The sequence below is a fragment of the Uloborus diversus genome, chromosome 5 (genome assembly GCF_026930045.1).
Source record: "Uloborus diversus isolate 005 chromosome 5, Udiv.v.3.1, whole genome shotgun sequence".
In the NCBI taxonomy this organism is placed as follows: domain Eukaryota; kingdom Metazoa; phylum Arthropoda; class Arachnida; order Araneae; family Uloboridae; genus Uloborus; species Uloborus diversus.
Window position 1 is genome coordinate 172,516,231 of NC_072735.1, and position 24,111 is coordinate 172,540,341.

The window sequence follows — 24,111 nt, forward strand, 5'->3', positions numbered from 1 at the left end:
TAACAAGAAAAGTATATTAGGTAGCATGATTTATAACTTAAACAATTTAACAAAGCATTTAACTAAAACAAATGGAAAATAAACTTCAAAAGGGTGTGACTAAGGGTCACCCACTTAAAATTACTACTCTTCCTCTCTTTTTACAGAATATTTCAACAAATAAATTAACAAAAGTAACCTACAAACTTTTTACCTTTGTTGGCCATTCTAGGATAACTCAAAATTTGCATTGCCACAAATATAGATAAATGGATGGACTTTTTGGTGCAATATGGTTATTAAGATGTAGGCAAAGTCAAAAAATATCAAAACTACCAGTCAAAACAAAAAAATAAACATAGGGTTTGTTGGGGGAAGTGGGTCACTGCGGTAGGTGGCTTATCCCTCTAAAACTAAAATACAATGAAGCAACATTTATATATTTTCCATGGGACTGTATGAATAAGCATATAATGAAAAAAACGTATATTAGGTGGTATACGTTAATATATGTATTGGACTTTGCAGGGACCAATTGAAGAAACGTATATAAGAGAAACATATAAATGAAGCTTCACTGTATATATATGGCTTTTATACTTTTTTTTTTTATACTGATCATGTCACATTGCATCACAGTGATTGGGTTTGCATACTTTTAATGCTTTATGCTATCTTTTTCTAGGTCATAGAAAACAAATGGTCAAAAAAAAACTCTGAAAAACATTTTTAAGGAGTTCAAGCAATATTTTTCAAAGAAGTGTTTCCAGGTATTTTAAAACTTTTTTTTTTTTGTGCAGTAATGCAATTTTAAAATTATAGTAAACTCCCGATAATCTGAGGAATCAGGTGGCACCAGTGCCGCGGATAATAAAAGTCACAGATAAACCCCAAAAAGGGTAAAATGGGGGACAAATAAGGTGAAAATTGTCCCCTGCCCTCAAAAACTTAGCTGTATTGACACATTTATACTTTCTACAAACGGCAAAAATATGTACAGCAGAGTCGAAAAATTTTGTATTTTTGAGCAGCAGAACTTGGCATCATAAATGGACAAATATGTACGATGAAGAAAGAACAAAAATTAAATAAATAAATGAAACAAAAACTACTGAGTTTAAATTTACAATTTAACAACAATAAAACAGCTGTTGGTATTTGCTTTTGCTGGGTTTATACATTTGATAGTCAATTGACTCGCGGATAATAGGGAGTTTACTGCAACTTTAAAATAGGAAATAACAGCAAAATGATGACATCAAATTTTATCACAATTCAACAACCGTCACATCAAACAACAATTGAAGTATATTTCAATATAAGGATGATGATTTTACAAAGGACAAACCTCACAAAATTTCAAGTAAATATCAGCAATGAACTAGCTTTTGCTCAAATATTTTAAATATTTAATTCAGTAAAATTATTATAAATTCTGATATGATTTTCATTGTAACTATATGATTAACAAGTAAGCACAATTTTTTACAACCTCTTTAACCATGAATAAATAAGTAAATATATGTGTGTGTGGAAGCATGTAAATGGCATTATATAGAACATCAGCATTCTAAAGGAATGGACTAGTGTTTAGATTTCGGGATAATTATGACTTTACCTGTAGATGAAGTTAACAAAAGTGTTCTCCTCTACTTCCTGGTTAGTTGATTATAAGTATCTTGGTTTTTTTGGGATTAGAAATTTGAAGTCAAAGAATGAAGCTGTACAGTACAACCTCGTTTATTCGAACTAATTGGGACTAAAGGCAATTCAGATAGTTAAAAATCTGTATAATACGGATAGTATTGGAATAAGCAAAGCAAGTACTTCAACAAGCAGATTTAGAGTTCATTAATATAAAAAAAACATTTTTTAAATAAAGTACCACAGATTTCTTCAGAAGACATTAAAAAAATATGATTCACATTAATTTCTTAATAAAGGATTGGTCTACCATGGATGCCCATAAAGGAGAAGGGGGCACAAGCCCCCCTCTAGACATTGGTACTGTCAAGTTTTAAATAAAGTTTTGAGCATAAATATCATTTAAAAACATTAAACATAGCCATCCATGAATGACCAAGATTTTAACTTTCTTTACTTTAAAAAATTACTAATTTTAATCTGCATTTTGTTTTGCTTTTAGAGTAATAAAAATGTCTTTCAAATAACAAATTTCTATCTGTTTTCTTAACAAACAAAAATTTGAATTCCCAACAAATGGTTAGAAGTCTATTGAATATTAAAACAGAAAATTTTTATGAAACTAACTTTCTTTAATTAGTTTGTAAATAGAAGAAAGCCCATTTTTTTCTAACTTAAATTAAAATCTGAGCTCCCCTCTAAAATGACACACATAGGTGCCCATGTGGTCTACTGTTTTGTGTCTGTCTGTCACTATACAATCCCTCCTAATATTTTATCATTGTAGTTCAACTGCAGGGTTTGTTAAATTACCATAATTATTGTACATAAACCCAGGAACTGTACAGTTAATCAAAATTTTTAAAAAATCAATGTTCAAGGTACCTATAGTTATGCTTTTGCTGAATTTAGAACTATCTATGTGAACATAATTTTTTTAAAGGCTACAAATTTGATTGAGATGAACAAGGGCCTGATCAACGAGATTTTACTGTATTCCTAAAATATTATTTATGAACTTTGGCAAAAAAAAAAGAGAGGAAGTAAGAAAAGAAAACACTTAAATCTTCCATTTTATGTCAGCTTGTAATGTTATGATAATCTATTAATATGTATTTTACACAAATTTTACTTTTCTATCATTTTAAAAGTAAATTTTATTGACTCTTAGAGGAAAAAACTTAAATTTCGATGCCAGCAAGTATGAATTTTGATGTTCCATATGTTGCTCGGCAACATATACATACTTCCATAAAAAGATGCGTTATGGTATTTAGAAAATAATGGCACCAATAAGGAAATATTAATAGCAAACAAAATTTGTTAAAAGGAAATTGGAAGTGTTGTTTCAAAGTGGTAAATATAAATTATTTTTTGAAGCTCTTCAATAGCAAGCAGAATGACTGCTTTGAAATATTACGTCCATATGCACAATGTTCACTGTCTCAGACAACGTCTTCTCACGTCCAAAACCAATTGATCACTTAGCAGGAAATTAGACATAAAAAATACCTATGATGAGTGTCATCATGAACCTGGCCCTACTGCTAATGCCCAAACAGCAAAGATGAGAAACACCACTCCTCCAATAAAAGTCACTGGAAAAAATAATAAAACAGCATCACTGTAAAGCAGGGTTCGTGATTTTTTTTTTCTTTAAAAAAATTTTTTTTTATCGGATTTTTTTTATTTAAATCGGCTTTTTTTCATTTTTTTTAAATGTTCAAAAATTTGTAGATATTAATTACTTTACATTTATAAACATAATATATTTCATACAATAGATGAATCCATTCAACTTACTTTTAAAATTAAGATAAGTACTCTAACTATTCAATAATATTTTAAGATGTATAAACACATTATAATGCTTGGATGAGATATGATTTTGTTTTATGCTTTGCTCAAAGATAAGGTTTCCATTATCATGCGCGTTTTTAGTGTAAAATAATATGTTGAACAATTACTTTTCTGAACTATACTAGTCATGGTGTATAAGAAAAACTCAACATTTTTATTTAGTTCTAAATTGTAATTTTGGAGTAAAAGCAATATAAAGTGAAAATCTGTTACACACACAGAAAGAGGGATCTATGTAGTTTTGCCTGTTGAAGTTAAGGTAGTATAATGCAGTGTAGTTAAATCTAGAGCAATACATTCTAAAAATGCAAAATTTATAAAAGTAAAATCATTTGATTTTAATTAATAATTTTGTTTAAAAAAAATCACTTAATTCAAATCAATTGATTTAAATCAATGATTTAAAAAAAAAATCACTTGATTTAAATCAATGAACCCTGCTGTAAAGATATTTAAACACACTGAAGAAAAACAAATAATTTAAGTAAATATCATGTATTATTTTGGACATTACATCAGTGGTTCAAGCTGGAGGCGGGAGGGGTCCCAATAGGGGGCATATCAAAATTTCAATGGAGGCAATAATATAGCATATCACATGTGCATTAAGCTTGGTGCTTCAAGATTACCTTAAAATTTTCATAAAAGATACAAGCCATGGATTAAGTGGTCACTAATACGTAGCTGCTAAGTTAAAAATGTCTGCTGAATACGGGCCACTAACAGAATAAGAGAATCGTTTTTCGAAAAAATGCAGTGTGGCTTTTTAAAACTAAGCTTAAAATATTAGGAATTTTAAGAGTTTTTAAAAACCTAGATATTTTAGGAAATTTAGAACAGTTCCTAACTTTTGCCACACAGAAAGAAACAAAAAAAAAGTGGGGGTATGTATCAATTGGACATTTAACTACAAAAGTTAAGGGTGTGTTAATTGTGAGGGGAGAACCAACAAATACACATGTAATCATTATTATAGCTCCCTACTCTTGAAAAAGCATTGATTCACCAAATGTTTAACAAATAATAAAATGATTTTTTTAAATTAATTATATTTTAATATTACAATCATTATTATAATCATTCAGTATTACATGGCTTTTTAAGTTGCAGAAAATTACATTTATTTATTGCCGATATGTTCTAAGCATACTTCAAGAAAAAATTTTAAATAAAATTTATGTTAATTAATCGATAAAGATTGGCCCATTACTTAATTAATCGACAGAGTGGCTGTTGACTGATTATTTGTTATTGGTATGTTCTAAGTATACTTCAAGAAAAAAAAATAAAATAAAATTTCTGTCAGTTAATCGATGATGATTGGTCCATCATTTAATTAATCAACAGAGTGGCTGTTGACCAATAACCGTCAATCAATCGATGCATCCTCAAATGAAAGCAAATGATTTTAAGCAAAATAATTTTTAGAGTTCACTATTGTTTTCAAAAAAAATGAAGCAGTTAGTTGTAAAATGAAATATGCATTTATACCTGATCTAACTGATATTCTTTGTGCTATAATGCGACCACCAATCACTGCAATACTTGTGCAAATACCATGACCAATAACTGCTCCCAATGTGACTCCAATTGCATCCTAAAAATAAACTTTTTGTTAAAATTCCAAAAGGTTTTTCTCATAAGTATATTGCTTGCTAAAATAATTAGCCAATAATAACAATACACACACACAAAACATAAAGCTCAGCTGACAACATTTAAAGCTGAAAATGAGGGAGGCTTACGTGTAAAATTAGGGAGAATTTTCATAAATAAATTTAAAGACAAAAATTTGAACATAAAAGTGATTTTTTAAAAAAAGGTAGGGTTTCCTAAAACTAGTGTAGGAACTAAAAATTCAAAATTTGGGATCAATTTTCTCTTTTTTTTTTAATTAAAAAAAAAAATCTGCAACTTTTACATTTAAGAAAAATGTTTTAAAAAAGCATCCCCCCCCCCCCTCCATAAGTGATAGTAAACATTTCCTTGCAGATGAGAAAAAAGGTAGGAAGTTCAGAGAAAAAGTGGGAACGATTTACTGTTTTGTTTAATAAAAATGTGTAATTCCACCATGACGTATGTGACAATATTACGATATTTTTCTCATCAAAGTTCTTTTCCATTAGCCTAACATCAAAAAATCAAGCATCAGTTATTTAACATTATCTTAATTTACATCCTTTTATAAAACGTTAACAAGAAGAATACAATTATTCTCAACTTTTTATACTTAACTATTGATTTTACGAAACTTGTAACATGCTAACTGAAAACTAAAATTGTCCCAAGTTTATAAGTTTATAAGTGGCAACCTCCTCCCCCCCCCCCCATTTTTTCCCATGTTTCGGTTGCTACTAGAACAAGGCTAAAGGGTCAGCTGGCAACAGGCTAGGAACTGACAGGTCTTAGCTTACCTAGGATTGCAACTTTAAACGTTTTTTACTTAAAACTTGAAAATGTCCCACTTACATCACTTTGCTTCTCACTGCCTCAATTAAAACATTATACCTTGTTATTTAATTAACATTTTGTGAAACCAAACACTATTTTTATTGTTAGAAGATAGATCTTCCATAAGTGGCTGCCACTTGCAAGCACAGCCATATGGAATGCTTACGGATTACTGTGCAATAAACAAGATAATTAAGTGTAATTGATACAGAAACTGTTATCTTAATATACATACCTCTCTTGCCGCCAAAATGATGGTAGTTAGCTGAGACCTATCTCCCCATTCAGCTAAAAATGTCATAGTAAAAGATTCCAAAAAAATTCTGGAAAAAAATACCATCAGCTTCTGTCTTATCCTCTTCAACCTCTCAATCTTAATGATGCCACTTTCAATATCAGCTGGTGAACCAGACTAAAAATAAAAGGAATCGCTTAAGGCCAGATACAATAAAAGAAAAAAAATCATAAAACATGGAATTAACACCAAAAATAAACAGATTCTAAAAAGTTAAATATCATAACAAGACTAAAAATAAAATAACATACAGTTTGTTTTCATATTGGTGTCTGGCGATGGTTTGTTGGCGTGTTTGTAATCTTTGTAATACTTAAATATTTTACCAGCAGAAAACCCGCAGTCAAAAAGGCGTTAACCATTAACCTTTTGGCTTCCATCTTTAAAAATATTCTACATTTTTTGCTTAAACTAAAATCGTCTGCTTTCACAAAAAGTAGCCAATCACAGAAATAAATAGAGAAATAGCTGTCACAAGCGATTAAAATTAACTCTTATTTTTGGAATGTTACAGTATTTATTAGCCACCCTGTAGTATATCATGTACACAATGCAGTTTGCTTGCCACAATACATCTGGTGATTTGATGCAATCACTATGATATAATTTGGCAAAATTTTTCAGCAACCTTAGACAAGCAGAAAAGTGTGTTGTTTAGATTTAAATTCTGGAAAAGAATTCCTTCAATGCTCTGACTACATTTAACAAACATTCCATGAACAAGAATTTCATGATATAGAATTAAAATGTAGGGGAATGTGGGGCAAAGTGAAATCGTTAAGTTGACTGAGCTTTTTCAAGATGAGCAAGTTGAAAATTTGTTTTGAAAATTACAGTACATAAAGAAAGAACATTGTATTTAATAAAACTTGCATTGAAATAGTATTTTTATTTTTAGGCAGTAAATTTCCACTTCAAAAAAAAAAGTGGAAATTTTTCACTTTTTTTTTCCCGCGGGGCAAAGTGAAAAATGAAATATTTTTGTAATGAAATATTTTTTATTTAAATTAGAAAAAAAATTTTTGATCAAATGATTCAGTAAATAAAAGGTTGAATGAATAAATGAAAATATACTGGAAAAGATAATAAGGACTAATAAATGAGTGAGTAAAAAAGTGAATTCGTTAAAAAATAAGTGAATGAATGAATAAGGTATGTTAATAAAGTCATTAATAAAGAATATATAAGAGCTTTGATAAATGATATAATAATTAAATGAAATCAACTATTTCACTTTGCCCTGTATGTATACTTATCTAATTGTACAAAATATTTAAAATACAAATAAGCTTAATATTAACTAAATAAACAAAGCACCAAACATTAGAAGGTCTCAATTATTTCATATGGGTAACTACAAGAACTTGATCATTTAAAAGTACCAAAAATAATATTTGACTTACAAAATATTACAATATGTATCAATTTTTAAAAATTGCTTGTATTATCATATTCCATAATTTTCAGCGGTATTTTTTCCTTGACTGGAATAGACTACATGTGTTACTTCATTGTTAAAATATTACTAAATAGATGCCGTTAAAAGTAGACTAAATATTTTGCCATTTAATTTTGCCCTGCTATTTCACTTTGCCCCACAATCCACAACATACATGTAGAATGATTATTCAAAAATGCATAATACAGAAGGGTTATTAGTTTTTATAATACATTACTGTAGTGGGGTATTAGATTATGCAGGGACATGTTTGTTACCTTACCAAACTGATAGCACTGATCTAAAAGCTAATAATAAATCAATAGCCATTCAAAAGGAGGATACAAAATTACATTATAAAAACATTTATATCATAAATGTGTGTGAACATTTTTAAAATTTAAAAAACTTAAATTACAAAATCTTTGTTCTGACACCCCTTTTCCTATATTATTTTTTGGAAACATTCATATCACAGTATTGCTTGCTCAAAGAGTTTTGGGAGCTTATGTACTTCCTTTTTCTAAACTAGAAAGAACATTAACTATGCTGCCATGCTAAACACAAAGGTCGTATCTGAATTTAACAAAATTTAGTTAAGGTCACCAAGTGGTTCTCAGCCATATATATTTCACCTATAAATACAAATGAAATATTTTTTAAAAATTTCAGAAAAAGTGCATCTTAATCAAATACGTGAAGGCACATAACTTTAAATAGCAATTTCTCCTTTTGAACCCAGCTACAGATACGACTTTTGCTTTTAGCTCAGCAGTATAGTACCCAGGGTTTGAAAATATCACAATATTTTTGAAAATATCCGATATTTTGGTATATATCGGATATTTTGATGTATATCTGATATTTGCAATAAGCACAAACTAAAGTCTTCAAAATTGTAAATGCATCCTTGAATCACTCTTCATTTTCTTATATTATAATTGCAATATGTAGACTTCAAATTAAGGTTTCTTTCATTATTTATGTCTAATATTTCATTTTACATATCTATCACTTTTAATAAAGTTAATTTAGCATTAGCTGTTTTATTCATTTTGCTTCTGTTAGTTACTTTTACAGTTATATGATTCAGAAATAAATAATATGCATTACTTGGTGCACTGTCATCAGATATTTTCTTTTTTTTCTGAGCTACATTTAATATTTAACTAGGCACTTTTAATATGTATTAAAATTGTTACATTAATAATAATTTTATGAATATAAAATACAAGTAAAAAAGGAATACTATATTACTTTGTTATATTAATGATGTATCAATACATCATAAAAACATGTTACATAACTTTTTGGTTATTTTTAATAAATGAACAATATTACTATGATTAATATACTTTTTGTATTGAAAATACCATAGTCAAAAAAATTAATATCAAAAATATCAACATATCATGATATTTTCAAAATAAATATTGGATATATATCATGATATATATCTTGATATGTATCGGCAAATCCTGACAGTCCCCCGCATAGATTTTTTTAAGTGCCTATTACTTCCGTGCTAACAGAATGCATTTAGACCATTGTGTTTAAGGGGAGAAGTATCACCTTAACTTTCGAAAAATTTATAGAAACCTCCAACTTGTGCCGCCAATACTGCCCAAACAAAATATTTCTGTTTTGTCTATTCATGTTGTTAAATTTTCTCTTGGCAATTATGCTTTCAAAAACAGATTAGTCTTATCGGATTATCCGGGGAAATTACTCGATTCCAGAAGGTTTTATTCTTATAAATATAATACTTGCTTATGTGTTACCCGATTAAGCAGGGCTGACAGTATTTATTATACAGTAAACTCCCGACTATTGGCAGTTCGGATCATCTTTTGGTCTTTTCACAATTTTTTTCTTCTTAACGGTCATCAAATGTTTTTTAAACTAATGATTGCATTATTGTTCGCTTTTAGCTTTTATACATATTTTTCCCATACAATGTTAGTAGATGCGATATAGCAATGTTTTTAGCTATAATTTAAATGTATGTATGAGCATTATTCATCATTTTTAGCTATTGTACACATTAGTGTATAGTTTTTACCTATTATTCGGATTATCCGCAGTTACCGTACCACCCTATTCCGTCGATAATGGGGAGTTTATTGTAGTTTAATTCATATTTTATTTTACAATCATGAATTAGTTTTCTATAATACCTTTTAAGATGAATACCAATAAGGAACCCACAGAAAAAACAAAGTGAATCCTATGAAGGAGTAATTTGCACCTGTCATATCATAACGGATGAGTTTCTAGTTTCATAATGTCTTTGTAACATTTTCCCATTCCTTTTTACTGAAATAAATACACCCTGACATCACCAACAGTATCTTCTGGCAATGTTTGACATTCAGGAAAATGCTTAATTTTAACAAGGCTAAACTGGATTCAGTCACTTAACTTTTTTACTGGTAAGGCTGTCATTTTAGAAGATTGAAGAAACGAAAAATTGGTCAACACAATGAACGTTATCTACTAGAGTTTAGGGTTTATCCAATTCAGATTTAAAATTCAACTTCTTTACTAATAATAAAGCTGAAAGTCTCTCTGTCTGGATCTCTGTCACGCACATAGCGCCTAGACCATTTGGCCAACTTTCATGAAATTTGGCACAGAATTAGTTTGTAGCGTGGGAGTGTGCACCTCAAAACGACTTTTCGAAAATTCAATTTGGCTCTTTTTCTATTCCAATTTTAAGAACATTTTCTCAAGTAAAATTCTCATAAGGCGGACGAGTAAATTACCAAGTTATCATAACGTGGAACCGTAACACGTGCAAGCCAATTGGCGAGAAATTCATCATACATTACTTGTAAATATACAGGCAAACCAAAAGATCTTTTAATTTTCTACTACTATTTTCTACTATAATATGTCATTAATTTGACATTTTAACTAGTTATTCTATGAAATAACTATGCATTCTATAAATTAACTAATGAGAGACATTTAAAGTGTAAAATAAACAATATATCTAAAATGAAATAACTATAGGTATTCTATAAATAAACTAATGATAGACAATTAAAATGAAAAGGAAGTAATTTATCTAGTTTATGCAGGTTATAAATGGTATTCATGGAAATGTACCATAAAGTCATTTGTTACAACAAGGATTACTAAAATAACACTTGGAATTATAAAGAACATTATTTCTGAAACAAAAACTTTTTTTTATTGACATACTGGGTTTTACACAAACATTTTTTAAATCCCTGGCCAGTATCTAAACTTTGAGTTGTAGCAACTGACCAAAGCGATATTTCTACATCCGGATATATGATATTATTTTACTTAAACGGGCTGCAGATCGTTATTCTATGAAATAACTAGTTAAACCATGAAATACAAGAGACTACTTGTACACTTTAAAGGTACTACTTGTACTACTACTTGTACTTGTACTACTACTTTAACACTTTAACGGACACGATCAGTTATTCCATGAAATAACTAGGTATTCTATAAAATAACGGATTTCATACTTTATCCGTAACATTTATACTAAAATAAATATTCACCTCTATTTCTCTCTTGAGAATATGTTTTTGGACTTCATCATACTCCTCTTGTCCTTCATCAGGAGACATGGAATAACCTTAAAAAAACACACACACATTTCATTAACCTTTGAAACAACTTTTTTCTTAAAGAGATTAAAGACACAAAGCTAGTTAATTTTACAATTTGAGTTAAAGTTTGCCAAATGTTTTTCTCTTCCTATTAATTTATGAAACATAATATTCAATTAATTTCAGGGCCGGATTTGGAAGTGTGGAGGCCCCGGGGCAATGAAGGAGTGAAGGCCGATTATTTTGATATGTATGTATATATCCGATATTTTTGATCAGCACTTTGATAGTAAATACATCATGAAGTTACTGCTATTTATTTTTTTTATATTATTATTATTATTATTATTCATAGACCTAAAATTACTGTTTCTTATTTATATCTATACATACATTTCATTTTAAAATTTATGTATTTTTAAGGTTATTTTCATATGATATTTACAATACATCATCTCTTTAACTCATAGGTACAAATTAAATGAATAAAAAATATATATATATATATTGCTACTAAAATGCTCGATCAATTAAAAAATAGGTAGTAAATGGATACTTGCAATCAGAGCTTTCTGATATATTGATAATAATATTTTTTTTTTTTTTTTTGTGCAAGCATTCTTTGTAGAAATGCAAAAAAAAAAACGTCTGGGAGAAAAAAATGTAAAATTTGCTGACCAGTGAAAGTTAGGATAGTTTGTAAAAATTTTATTGTGGGGGCCTCTTTGTTGTAGAGGCCCCGGGGCAGTAGCCCCACCTGCCCTCCCCTAAATCCGGCCGATTGATTAACAAACTTATAATACATACATATATATATATATATATATATATATATATATATATATATATATATATATATATATATATATATTAGTTCTTTTAACTAAAGTCATTAAGACTAGCCATTTGACAAGTTTTTGTTAAACTATTTGTCTCATTCCGGCTTCCAACTTTTAAGCTTTGAGAAGTCTTGGAATTCTAACAGTATCATTTAACTGGCAGAAAAAATATCTTTAATCACAAATTGATTTTAACGTATGAGCTGACAAAATTTCTGAGAGCACAATATGCACCATCAGAAAACGAGAACAACTGCGTAAATTATGTTTCATATTGTTTACTTATGGTGGAGTTTCTAAAAAAATGTTTACAAAATAGTTTCACATTTTGTATAACTGGTATTTAATCAGAACTTCTTGAGAATTGCTCAGTTTATTTAATAAATCCTGTTCTGTGACAAACTTTTTTTAAATAAAACTCAAGAAAACTCAAAAGATACATTTTTTACAAAAAAAAAATTACATAATTTCTCCTTTGCAATTTTGATCACTCATTTTTAGAAAATATAATGCTTCCAGAATATTTTGTTTTTCATCTTCAGATACATTTTTTACAAAAAACAATTACATAATTTCTCCTTTGCAATTTTGATCACTCATTTTTAGAAAATATAATTTTTAAAAAAAAAATTTTCAAAACTAAAAGTCAAAATGAATCTATGCTATATTGAAAAAAATGCACAATGCAGTCATGAATTATAATAAGATACTAGTAAACTTTATTGTCCCATGGGCTAACTTCTTACCATTGTCCATAGTGAGATGACTACTATGTAAATAGGTTTATAATCAGTTGAAAACAAAGTTGAGAATAATAAGGGGTTTGGATCCTTTGTGAATGCCACTGCAGCCATAATATTTATCGGTAACAAACATTGCACAAGCTCTTTTTTTTTTGCTATTGTTTTTTTGTTTTGGGGTGATTCTATTGTAGCGTGTCTGACATTTTTACACTATTTTTTTTTCTTATAGTTCTTTTTCATAGTTCTCAACATCAAAAAAAAATCTAGTACGAGTCAATTTTATCTTATTTCACATACTTTAGTAAAAAAAATTACAAGCACAATATAATTAGTCTCTGCTTTTTATAATTAATTATTAATTTTATTAAACTTGTAACTTGCGTAACAACTGGAACAAAAAATTGTCACACATGTTTCAAGTTTTATAAAATTACTAATCAATTATAAAAAACTGAAAATAATTATACTGTGCATGTAATTGCTTTATAAACGTATATAAAATAACACAATATAAACCGATATTAGATTAAGTTAATGAAATGGAACTATGAGAAGAAAAAATAGAGCACAAATGCCAGACACGATAAGGTGGTATTGCCCTTTTGTGAAATTGATCAGCAAGGCTTTCAGAAATTTCATTGAAACGCTAGTCCTGGCAGCCCTATGTGCATAGCAATAATGATATACTATGCAAATTTTAAACATTTCATTAATACTACCTGATAAAAAGAGGGCCTTTGTTTAACTTTTTTTTTTCTTGTGAAATGATATGTCTTAAAATTTTCTAAAACTTTTGAATCAGTTAAAATTTTGAGAACACAATTTTAGGGTATGAATTTACAAATCAAAGTTGAAACCAACTTTAAAGTCTCTGATGCATTTTTCTTGTGCATAAAAATACAGCATGCTGCTTGAAATTTAAAGTGCGAGTTTATTTGAACTGACATATTCACAATTCTTCCATTGGTTATTAACTTTTAAGAAATTAATTCATTCAGTCTCACCTTCCTTCAACATTTTCAAACCAAAAATCGCAAACAATGCTGTTGATATGTAATGAGTGTACATTCTTGGGATCACCGTTGTAGCAAAGCCAAGACAAGCTGAAATTAAAAACAACCAATTATCAAGCAATGAAATAGTACATAGCTGAGCTTTGCTGCATTGAAAATAATTAAGACAGTTTGTCTATGAAGGAAAACAATGTGTTTAAAGTTATGAAAATTCACTGGAAAAAACATACAACTACATCACAACCCAGTTTAGCTATTTTAAAAGTTATTTCAGCATGTAATATTTGTACTTAATCGACATTTACTAGACATTTTTTTTCCATTATTTTATTTTATATATATTATTATTATAATAGTTTTTGAGTTATGACTTATATTGCAATGAATTAGATAACAAAATAATGTACTCGACTCTCCTACCAATTTTATTATCATAACTCATTCAAAAAATATTTATTTATTATACTGTACTATAAAAAAAAAATTCAGCTATAAATATTTTTTGCTCAGTAATTTGAAAATCCAAAAGATAATTTGGACAAACCTAACCTGGCAGAGTTATTTATGTGCAAAAAAAAGCTTTAATTTTTTTAATTGGATCTGCACATAGTAAGTTTTACATGATATTTTAACTAAAGTTCTTTTCCAAACCATGAGATTAAAGAAAAATAAATTAATGATTAAATGTGAACATATATATATATATATATATATATATATATATATATATATATATATATATATATATATATATATATATATATATAACTTTTGCAATTTCTTTTTTTTTTGTGTGTGTGTGTGTGTTCTTAATATACAGTCAGACCACAATTTAACGAACCGCTATTTAACAAATTTCGCGATTTAGCGAATTTTTCTTTTTTCCCAACTAAAAGGAAGGCAAAAACCTCTATTTACCGAATAATAAACCCTGAATCAGGGTTCATACTCTATTTGGATGAAAAAATTCCATGACTTTTCCAGGACTTTTTCATGACCTTGTTACATGAAGAGAATAGTACTATTTAATATTAAACTTGCCAATTTTTTTTTTTTTTTTATTTATTTATTTATTTATTTATTTTTTTTGGGGGGGGGGGGGGGGAAATGAGCATTAGCAAAACTTCTATGTGAATGCCACTACCTAATTGAAAAAATATCAGTGTACACCTAAAAAAACTGAATAATTCTTACATGTTTTCATCATATAAGTTTAAGTTAAGTAAAAGTTTATGGGTTCAAGTATACAGTGAATGATACTTAAATGTCGATTATTTTTTTCATAAACAGGCAGAATGATAATGATTGGGGAAAAGGTTGAATGAATCATTACTAAGTTTCAATAAATTTTTGCTTCAAAAGTTGCTTTTTAGTGTCAACTTGACAATTTTTTGGTTCTTTAAAATAAAGCCACATTCTTTAGTAAATTCATGTTTCTAAACCAAATATTTATTTTTAAAAAATTAAAATAAAAACATTTCATAGTAAATAAATCTTTTGATATAAATGTACTTGTTTACTTATTTGTACATTTTCAAATGCATATAAATTAATAGGTTCAGAAATTCTAAAACATGTTTGAATAATGACACTGAACGTACCAGCGAGTCGCATGGATGAGTTTTGCAGGCCGTATATTGGGCACTACTGTTTTTGTGCATTAGAATTCCCCTATTTCTGTATTCTATCGCATGACTAAAGATTGTCCAAAACCTTCAACAAATTGAGATAAACTCTGATAAATTTAAAAATAAAGATTTAGGAGTAATGGAAACGAACTTGGATGCAATGTTTTTTGAGATCGTACAATTTTCCAGTTTAAATAGCTTTCATGGTGCAATACTAAATCACTCAAGATTTCTAATACTCTTTTTAGCTACTGTTACTTTTTCCCAGAACATTTTTCCATGACTCAAAATAAATTTCCATGACTTAGACTGAAAATTTCAATTTTCCATGACTTTTCCAGGTCTGAAATTTGCTTATTTTTTTTTTTCCATGACTTTCCAGGATTTCCATGACCCGTACGAACCCTGCTGAATTAACAAATTATTTTAACAGCCAAAAAAAAATTTTTTTTTTGTTAATTTGAGTTATTAAATATTGGATTGTTTTCCAAATGCTACATCGATCTTGTCCAAAGCAGAAAAAGACTTTCCTTGGAATCAGCCATTTTTGATGGGCTAGGGGGCACCCCATGAATAGGGGTTCCGATGCAAACAGCGACAATTAACTCCCATTAAAACTTCCTTTTTCTAATGCTTTACATGGCCTGGAAACTTTAAAAACATCTCTCATGCAGCAAGTTGCAAATGACATAGTATTTTCCTTTCTAAATTAGGTCAAAAGAGAACTATTTTGAGTCAAGTGTCAAGGAAATTGTCAAACATCTGTTATTCAGTATCTTAAAATTTCAAATTAACTAGTGTGTAATAAGTCGCAGAATTCTGTACAAAAAGTGTGCACTTTCCAAATATGGATATGTTTGTGCAGTTGCTTATTAAGGCTTTTAGATAAGGAAAATGCATTTTTTTCTATATTTTTTTTGGCACTCCTCCTTTATTACAAATAACCCTGATTTAATGTGTAAAAGTCTCGGTCCCAATGAATTCGTTAAATCGGGGTCCTAATGTGATACATTCTGCTACTACATTAAACAAAGACTTTAGTGGTTTGATGCTTTTTAGAAACTAATTATTGGCATTTCTAAAAATAGATGGGTGGTATTTTAGTTTTAGATCATGAAATGGCACCATAGTCAAGAAAAGAAAGTCTACACAAAGCTGGTATAAAATGCGTACACACCTTTTCAAAGAAAAAAAAACCTATTAAAGTTTCTTTGGAATTTAAAACTTTTTGTCAAATCATTAAATTAAATTTACAGTTGCTTTAAAACTCTACTTAGCGAGTGAAGAGGACTGCAATTTAAAATATTTCGCCAAATAAACAAAAAATGTTGTACATTTTTTCACTCAGAGAAAAACAAATCAAAAGTTTCTTTTCTTCCAAAACAATGAATTGTATTTACGGTTGTTTTAAAGCAATAATCCTAGACTGAACTGCTCAGCGCCAAGCGACCACGCTACCGGAACCCAGCCCTTTTGCAAGTAAAGCGGATGTTTTTTCTTTGGCAAAGAAAAATGTAAACTATATCACCCAAACCATTGTGCCTCATTCATTATGCGCTGGGGTCCTTCGTGGCTTTGTGGTAGAAACTTCGCTTTAAATGCTGGTAAACGTCTGTTCGATAGCCTCGGATGCTCTGAGTGGTGAATTTCCTTTCTTTACGCTGAAAATCTTTCTCATAATGTCTTATGTGTGAATAAATAAAAAAAGCCCAAAATCTCGAGGCAATGGCCCTCAATCCTTCCATGATTATTAACTATGGACACGTAAAAAGCAACAGTAGTGTCATATAAGTTAAAGGCAACAATTTTAAACTTAATTAAAAATATGGTCATTTTTATAGTAATGAATGGACTTTAAAAGCCACTCCACCGCAGTCATTCCGTCAAAACACATAAACTTGCATTTGTCAACCTGGTGCATGAAAAATAATTTAAATTAACAGTTTCTTATTGTTACTTCTCTATCACGAAAGTATTCCTCAGTTAAAAGATTGAATTGTTACACATTTTCACAAAAATATCGTTTTGTTCTAAGAAGTTAAAAAACTTGGTTTAGAAGAGTGTCATTTCATCACGGAGCAAAAAATAGCACAAACATTGAGGAAAAAGGAATATATTTTTTGTCTCCGTCTTGTTTTTCATATTTTAACAACGAAATGCAGAGGGGAAAAAAAAAAGTCAGCTGAAATGAAAATAATTTCCCTGTAATTGCTTAAACCTTTCTATTACACATGGAATTGCTCTGAATTAAAAGGCATTATTTTCTCTATTGTAATTAAAATAGCAGGGCTGTGGATATTACCAAATGCTGTGGATCGCAGTAAAATAAAATCCCAACAAATCATAAATGTGAAAAGGAGCCAAGTTCGATCAAAATGAGGCCCTGAGTAGACGGTATCACCGATAAAATAGTTCAGATCTGAACGGGTACCAAGTTTCATAGCTGTCCCTCATAGAAGTTGGACTGTCCCATGTTTTTCAATTTATTCAGAAAACAATTTTTTTATTTTCATTGATTCCGGATTTTAAACTTGCGGCAAGTTTTGGTTGTCAATAAACAATTTCCAAAACATTTGACTGCTCCAATTATACAGTAACTTGCCAAGTTTAAATCCGGGATCAATGAAAGTTTCACCCCTTTAATAGCCAATAATAGGCAATTTACGTAAAATTCGTTTATCGGATTTTTTTCGAATTATAGCCTATGTTACTCAGTAGGAAAGCACCTTTCATATAGTGAAAGAATTTTTCAAATAGGTGCAGGGGTTCCGGAGATTACCTCGAACATATAAAAACACAAAAATCCGCCCTATCTCTTTATAATATTAGTAAAGATATATAAATGGAAATTTTTATTTAAATATTGAATTTCTAGGTAACTAGATTAAAATCAGCTGCATAAATAAGTTGAATGTTCCCATGGAAAAATTGTACAACAATATACAACATTACTTTGATACATTTTGTTCTGTTTTGGATATTTTCTCAAAAAATACAATTTCTTTAAAAATATAGTTTTGGACACTTTCGGACACAAGGGTTTTGGACAGGACGTTAAAAACAATGGTTTTTACCATAGTGTCTAAAACCTTGCCAACTCCCTAAACGCCATGGCATTTCTTCGGAAAATAGTTCACTTAACTTGAAATTTAGTTCAAAATGAAATAGTGGTCTACATACATTAATAACCATTTTTACTTACAACTTACTTTATTGTATTTCACAAAATCTTCATAATGCTATTGTTTGACATTCATTTAAAATTCATATCAGAATAATTTACCTAACTTATCTAAATAAAATTACAGTATAAAATTTGAAAATGTAAATAGCATGATATACCACAAGTTCCACGGTCAAATGAATTCTGTTTCATTGTGGTCCCGAGTCACTGGTCTCGGACTACCAATGACCATATTTTGAACAATGATCGATAGTGTAGGCATATTCAACATACACACTATGCACTCTCACTGGAGCATGACTTTTAAATGACTTGTCTGTTTTCCTGTACTCTATTGAACTGCATTAATTTACATTTACAAAACAATAACTAACAGATCCTCAAAACACACTTACCAGACAAAATAGTCATTATTGTGAGAGCAGACATAGCCCCCAAGAACACAGTGACTCTGGAGAAACGCATAGCCAGGATGGCTGCAATGAAAAATGTTTTGTCTCCAATCTCAGATACTATGATCACAGAAATGGCAGCGACAAAGCCATGGATGAATCCCAAGTGAGTAAAATCTTTGACTTTGTGGAAAAATGTACCGGGTTTCTTGAAGTCACCCCCCACCTACAAAAGAAACAAAAAACAGTCAGAAAGAATTTTTGTGACAGGATTGCAATTAAATCTTTAAATAGAACTAACAATAACTAACTCTACTTATGTAATTTTATTAAATAATACAATCTAATACAAGTGGACGCCGGATAATTGAATCAGTGATTAATTGAATCTGCCACTTCAATGAATCAAACCATCAAAAACAGAACACATTCCAGCTTTATTGCATTAGCGGCTTTATTGAATCAACCGCTTTATAGAATCAAAACTGTTTAGAACAAAAGCGATTCATGTAAGTGGCGACCACTGTGTATTAAAATACAGTATAAATTGCGGTGTGTGTAGTGTACATTCCTTACGCAAATCCTGTGAATGTTGACTCTGCTAAATTTGGTACAGAGGACTTTTGATGATCAAGAATTTATACAAGGGATTTTCCTTATACAAATCCATAGTTTACATCGGATATTTTTCAAATTTGGCTCAGAAGTCTTTTGATGCTCAGGAACTTACATGGAGGGGGGGGTAGTCAGAAAATCCACAGAAAGGAACACTTTTACCCCTAAATAACAATGATTAAATTTTTAGAATCTTAAAAAAATCAAGAGGAAAAAAGAAAATTTTACTCATGAAATAGCTCTTTTCTACACGTTTAAAAAGGTTTTATTATTATTTTTTCATGCCTGACTGTTGAACATATGTTTCTTAACACCGCTTTTATTTTTGAGAAAGACCATGCAACGCAGATATACTTCATAAAAGTTGATTAAGGAGCAAGTAGACCTCTTTATGTTTTAGAGAAAAAATCAAAAAGACATACAAAACTCTAAAACCACTTTTGAAACAAAAGTGAATGTTTAGCAGTATTTTCAGGAAACAAATGTCAAGGGGAAAAAATCAACTTGCCCTTAAAAACACTTTAAAGAATTTTAGAATTTTTTTTTTACCGCACCCTAGTCTATCTCTGTCATATAGTGCATAATACACATCAAAATTTCCTCTAGAGTTTGGAAGTTAAAAGCATTAATGAAACAAATATATTATCAATACAGCAACAAGTTGACTTTTCTGGAGAAAGAAACTACAAAGTTTCGTTTCCGAAATGTTCAATATATATGGTCCTTTTGTATTGCTGAGTTATGTCAAGTCTCAAGTCTAATTATGGTTTCACTCGCTGTAACATGTTACAATTTAGAAAATGCAGTTGTGGTCCTTTGCCATTTATGATATAACGGGTGATAGAAGAATTAGTCGTAGGACTTAACGTCTGCCTCAGCACAAAAGGTTCACAAATTTGAGAACATTATCCTCTATTTGGGAAACAAAACTTGAACAGTTTTTTTTTCCTCTACAGTAAATCTAACACTGTTGCTGTATTGGTGATATGTTTTTTTTAATAAGCCTATCAAGTTCTGGAGAAAATTGCTATAAAGTCTGGACACTTTGAGGCACCCCTCGCCAATTCTTGTAGCACCCAGTTTGAAAACCCCTACACTAACCTGTCTACAATTAGAAATATGGGCTATTCTAAAATGTACAATTACTGGATTACAACTTTTGTCAATTGTTGCTTTTTGTTTTGTAACAATGGCAAGAAAACTCAATGTATTGTTGCCCTATCATTTTTAATTTTCTAAAAAAGAGTGCAGATTTTCTCATGAGACCATTCAAGGTTTGTGTAAGAGTATCTTTATTCATTTTGTAATCTGCTCTTCCTTCCCCTAATAAAGAAAAATAAGCAAATGCTAGAGCCTTTTGCTTACATTAAGAATTTATGAAATTTTGGGTGTCAATACTATTTAGCAGAAAAACAGCAATTGCCATTAAATTACATTATTAATCCGACACATTTATATAAATAGGCAATAAAACGAATTTTGAGAATTTTCGCTTTAATTATTTGTTTGATGCAAAAATATTTACTAAACTGACCAAAACCGTTTACAAATTTATACTTTCAAAAATATAATTTGAAATAAAAAGTACCATATATATCAAAGTATTATTTGCTAATTTTAATATATATGCTTAGCATAACAAAAACAGATTGATTCTTTGAAAAAAATTAAAAACTGATTTTTTTTGCCTTTAGCAAAAAAAAAAAAAATTAAGCGGGATATATTTTTTGAACTTCTGCTGACAAATTTCATAATAACAAAAATATAAACGCTGTTATAAAAATTACCGGTCAAATGATTTGGTGAGGATCGGCGGAAATAAAAACAAAAAAGCTCTTCAAAAACAACATAGAAGAAGCAATATGCAAACTGTAACAAAGCACAAATAAAAATAAAATATCGATAATTTTTAAATCACAATACAACTTACGTCATCATAATTCCCTTGGAAATCCATTTTAGCATCGACTCGAACTGCATTTACAGTAGAAGTTGGTTCTTCGGCGGACACAAACGAAACACAAAAACACATAGCAAGCAAAATAATGCATAACAACAGAAAACGCAGACTTAGATTTCTAAAATACATTTTAAATAAGTCGTAGCAGACAGACTAAGCAGAGAAGAATACCGCGATATGTCACAGATCAAGTGAATGCATTAAACACTTCAATGCTGTCCAAAAATATGAGAGTAAAAACAAAAGAGGAAGATTCGATCTTTAATAAATATTAAATTTCAATTTTCATGTATTTAAATTAGGTGTTTAATTAAGTGTTATGAGTGAAAATGAACTTCGGAACTACACATCTTTCAGCGTAGCATTTAAAAAGAGTTACAGTTATGGCTATATTTTTCTCTTTTTTTTTTTTTGGTTAGACTTCCATTAAAAAAAATAGATCATAAAAAAACGACGTTTCTGAGAGAAAATCAAAACAAAATTGCATCATATAAGATCAGAATTACAAACTAATATTTTTGTTCTCCTTATTTAGTGAAACTGCGTCCGTGGGAGCTTTTACCAGCTTCTCTGGCAACAGTTTCTTTAGAAAAGAAAATATAAAAACGAAATGTATTGATATTCTTCCTATTTTAGTTGATCGGACGCGTTAAATGTGCTCAATTTCGATGTTATCTATTTTGTTCAAATGAATCCTTTAGTTGGACAACAAGTAAGTTTTAAATGAATAATGAGATTTTTTTTGCATGAGGTAACTTTCATGAAAACTGCGTTTGTTTCTTAAGAGATTGAAACAACTGCTTCACGCAAGCAGCTTCAATTGCTCTTCTGGAAACACTGTTGTTTATATGAAATAAAAAGGCTTGCTTCATTGTTGGATGCCATAATGTAGACTGTAGGCAGTCTAATTTCTAAATTACCGGTCTACGTTAAAACTTTATTTTCTTATTTGATGCAATAAAAAACGCAGGTTTTATATGTGGGTCAATATGAAATCTTGTGCCTTGTTTACCTCGTACGAAGTGTTGACTAAACATCATTTGGCTTGGCTTGAAAATTTTTTGTACATACTGTACACATATGAATGCTCTATATTTATCACTATTTTGGTTGGTTTATTAATTTTTATCAATATTTTAGTACCAAAACTTATACTCTTAAGTCGGACCCCGATTTAACGAATTCATCGGGAACGAAACTATTATACGTTAAATCGGGGTGAGAAAGAAACGCATTTGCTATATAAATGCCCCAATACGGAACTGCACAAAGATCTCCATGTTCAGAAAGTGTACTTTTTTATTCAGCACTAGCAGCCTGCGGCGACCAGCTGGTTCGCCTTCTTACGCCATTCACCTTTCTATGCAAGCAGCCACCTACGGCGGCCGTTTAGCTAACTTGTCATTTACCTTTTTACTTCAAGTTTGCCGCCTTCGGCGGCTGTTTAAACAAATTTGGCTGCAGTATTAATCAATCCATCTCTATCTTTTTTTGTGCCATTCACATTTTTACGCCAAGATTGCCGCCTTCGGCGGCTATCTACCTTTACGATCAATCTCTAAATTTTCTTTTACATCTCTATTTAGTTTAACCTCCCCGTTCATTTCCTAATAAAAACAAAGTTCACTCAAAAAACCGCTTTTGTTACTAAAGTAGAACAAAAAAAAAAGTTATCTCCAAAACTCCCCGTAGTGTGCACAAAGTGACAAAGAAAAAAAAATCTTGCTGTTTTTATTGAATTAAATGCGCACAACTATGAAATGTAACGCAATATCGAAACAGCAAAACGTCCAGCTTGAGGGGGGGGATGGAAAATGAAATAAATGCATTCCCTAAATTAAACAAAAGGAAAGAAAGAAAGCAAGCGCTGCCGGAAAAACACGTGGTCATCACGTCGTAAAATGTAGAAGTTATATAGTGAAAAAAAAAGATTAACATTGTTTGCGATTAAGATTCCGTCGTAAATATCAAATCGAAATCCAAGTAGTGACGTCAGAAGCATAGAAGATTGAAGAATGCTTTTTTGGACCGATGCGTAGAAAGATATGATGTGTTCAGCAGTAAAAAAAATTGTAAAAAAAACTATTGCGTATTTTTAAGAACTTTTTTCTTCTGAAGAGGGCGAAATATTTTTACTATTACCAACTTAAATTTCAGAAATGAGGCTTTGATACTTCTCGCAGGATGATATTAGAAAAATGTAAAACACAGGAAAAAGTGCAAATTGAAGGTTTTTTCAAAAATTCATAAAAAATACAAAAATTGCTCTATCTTCAAAATTTTTTCATTCATCATATTTAAAATTAAATTTCCAACACTATAGTACAAAAAACATTTGTGTGGTGCGATTGGTTCAGGGTTTGTGAGGTAAAAAGTTCTAAAAAGTGCAAAAAAAACACATAAAATATTAAACGACTTTTTTTCTAACTAAAATATCAAAAATCGAAGCCCAAGGTGCACTTCTTTGGCAGAAACTG

At 29.8% G+C, this 24,111-nt stretch overlaps 2 protein-coding genes across 2 annotated transcripts in view; one reads left to right on the forward strand and one right to left on the reverse strand.

Annotated features, from left to right (window-relative positions):
• Positions 1 to 773: 773 nt before the first annotated feature.
• On the reverse strand, positions 774 to 22,007 carry LOC129222391 (transmembrane protein 165-like). The gene is made up of 7 exons (XM_054856893.1): positions 21,605 to 22,007; positions 19,063 to 19,285; positions 13,847 to 13,945; positions 11,210 to 11,286; positions 6,170 to 6,346; positions 4,975 to 5,080; positions 774 to 3,221 (listed from the first exon to the last, which is right to left on the reverse strand). Exons 1-7 carry the CDS (start codon positions 21,761 to 21,763, stop codon positions 3,151 to 3,153), a joined length of 912 nt encoding a protein of 303 aa, XP_054712868.1. The 5' UTR covers positions 21,764 to 22,007; the 3' UTR covers positions 774 to 3,150.
• A 219-nt stretch (positions 22,008 to 22,226) lies between these two features.
• The window catches only part of LOC129222034 (CCR4-NOT transcription complex subunit 9-like), a 34,837-nt gene continuing 32,952 nt past the window's right edge, over positions 22,227 to 24,111 (forward strand). Inside the window, exon 1 of the mRNA XM_054856451.1 lies at positions 22,227 to 22,346. Within this exon, the coding sequence (XP_054712426.1) occupies positions 22,323 to 22,346 (24 nt within the window). The 5' untranslated portion in view covers positions 22,227 to 22,322. The remainder of the gene's footprint in view (positions 22,347 to 24,111) is intronic.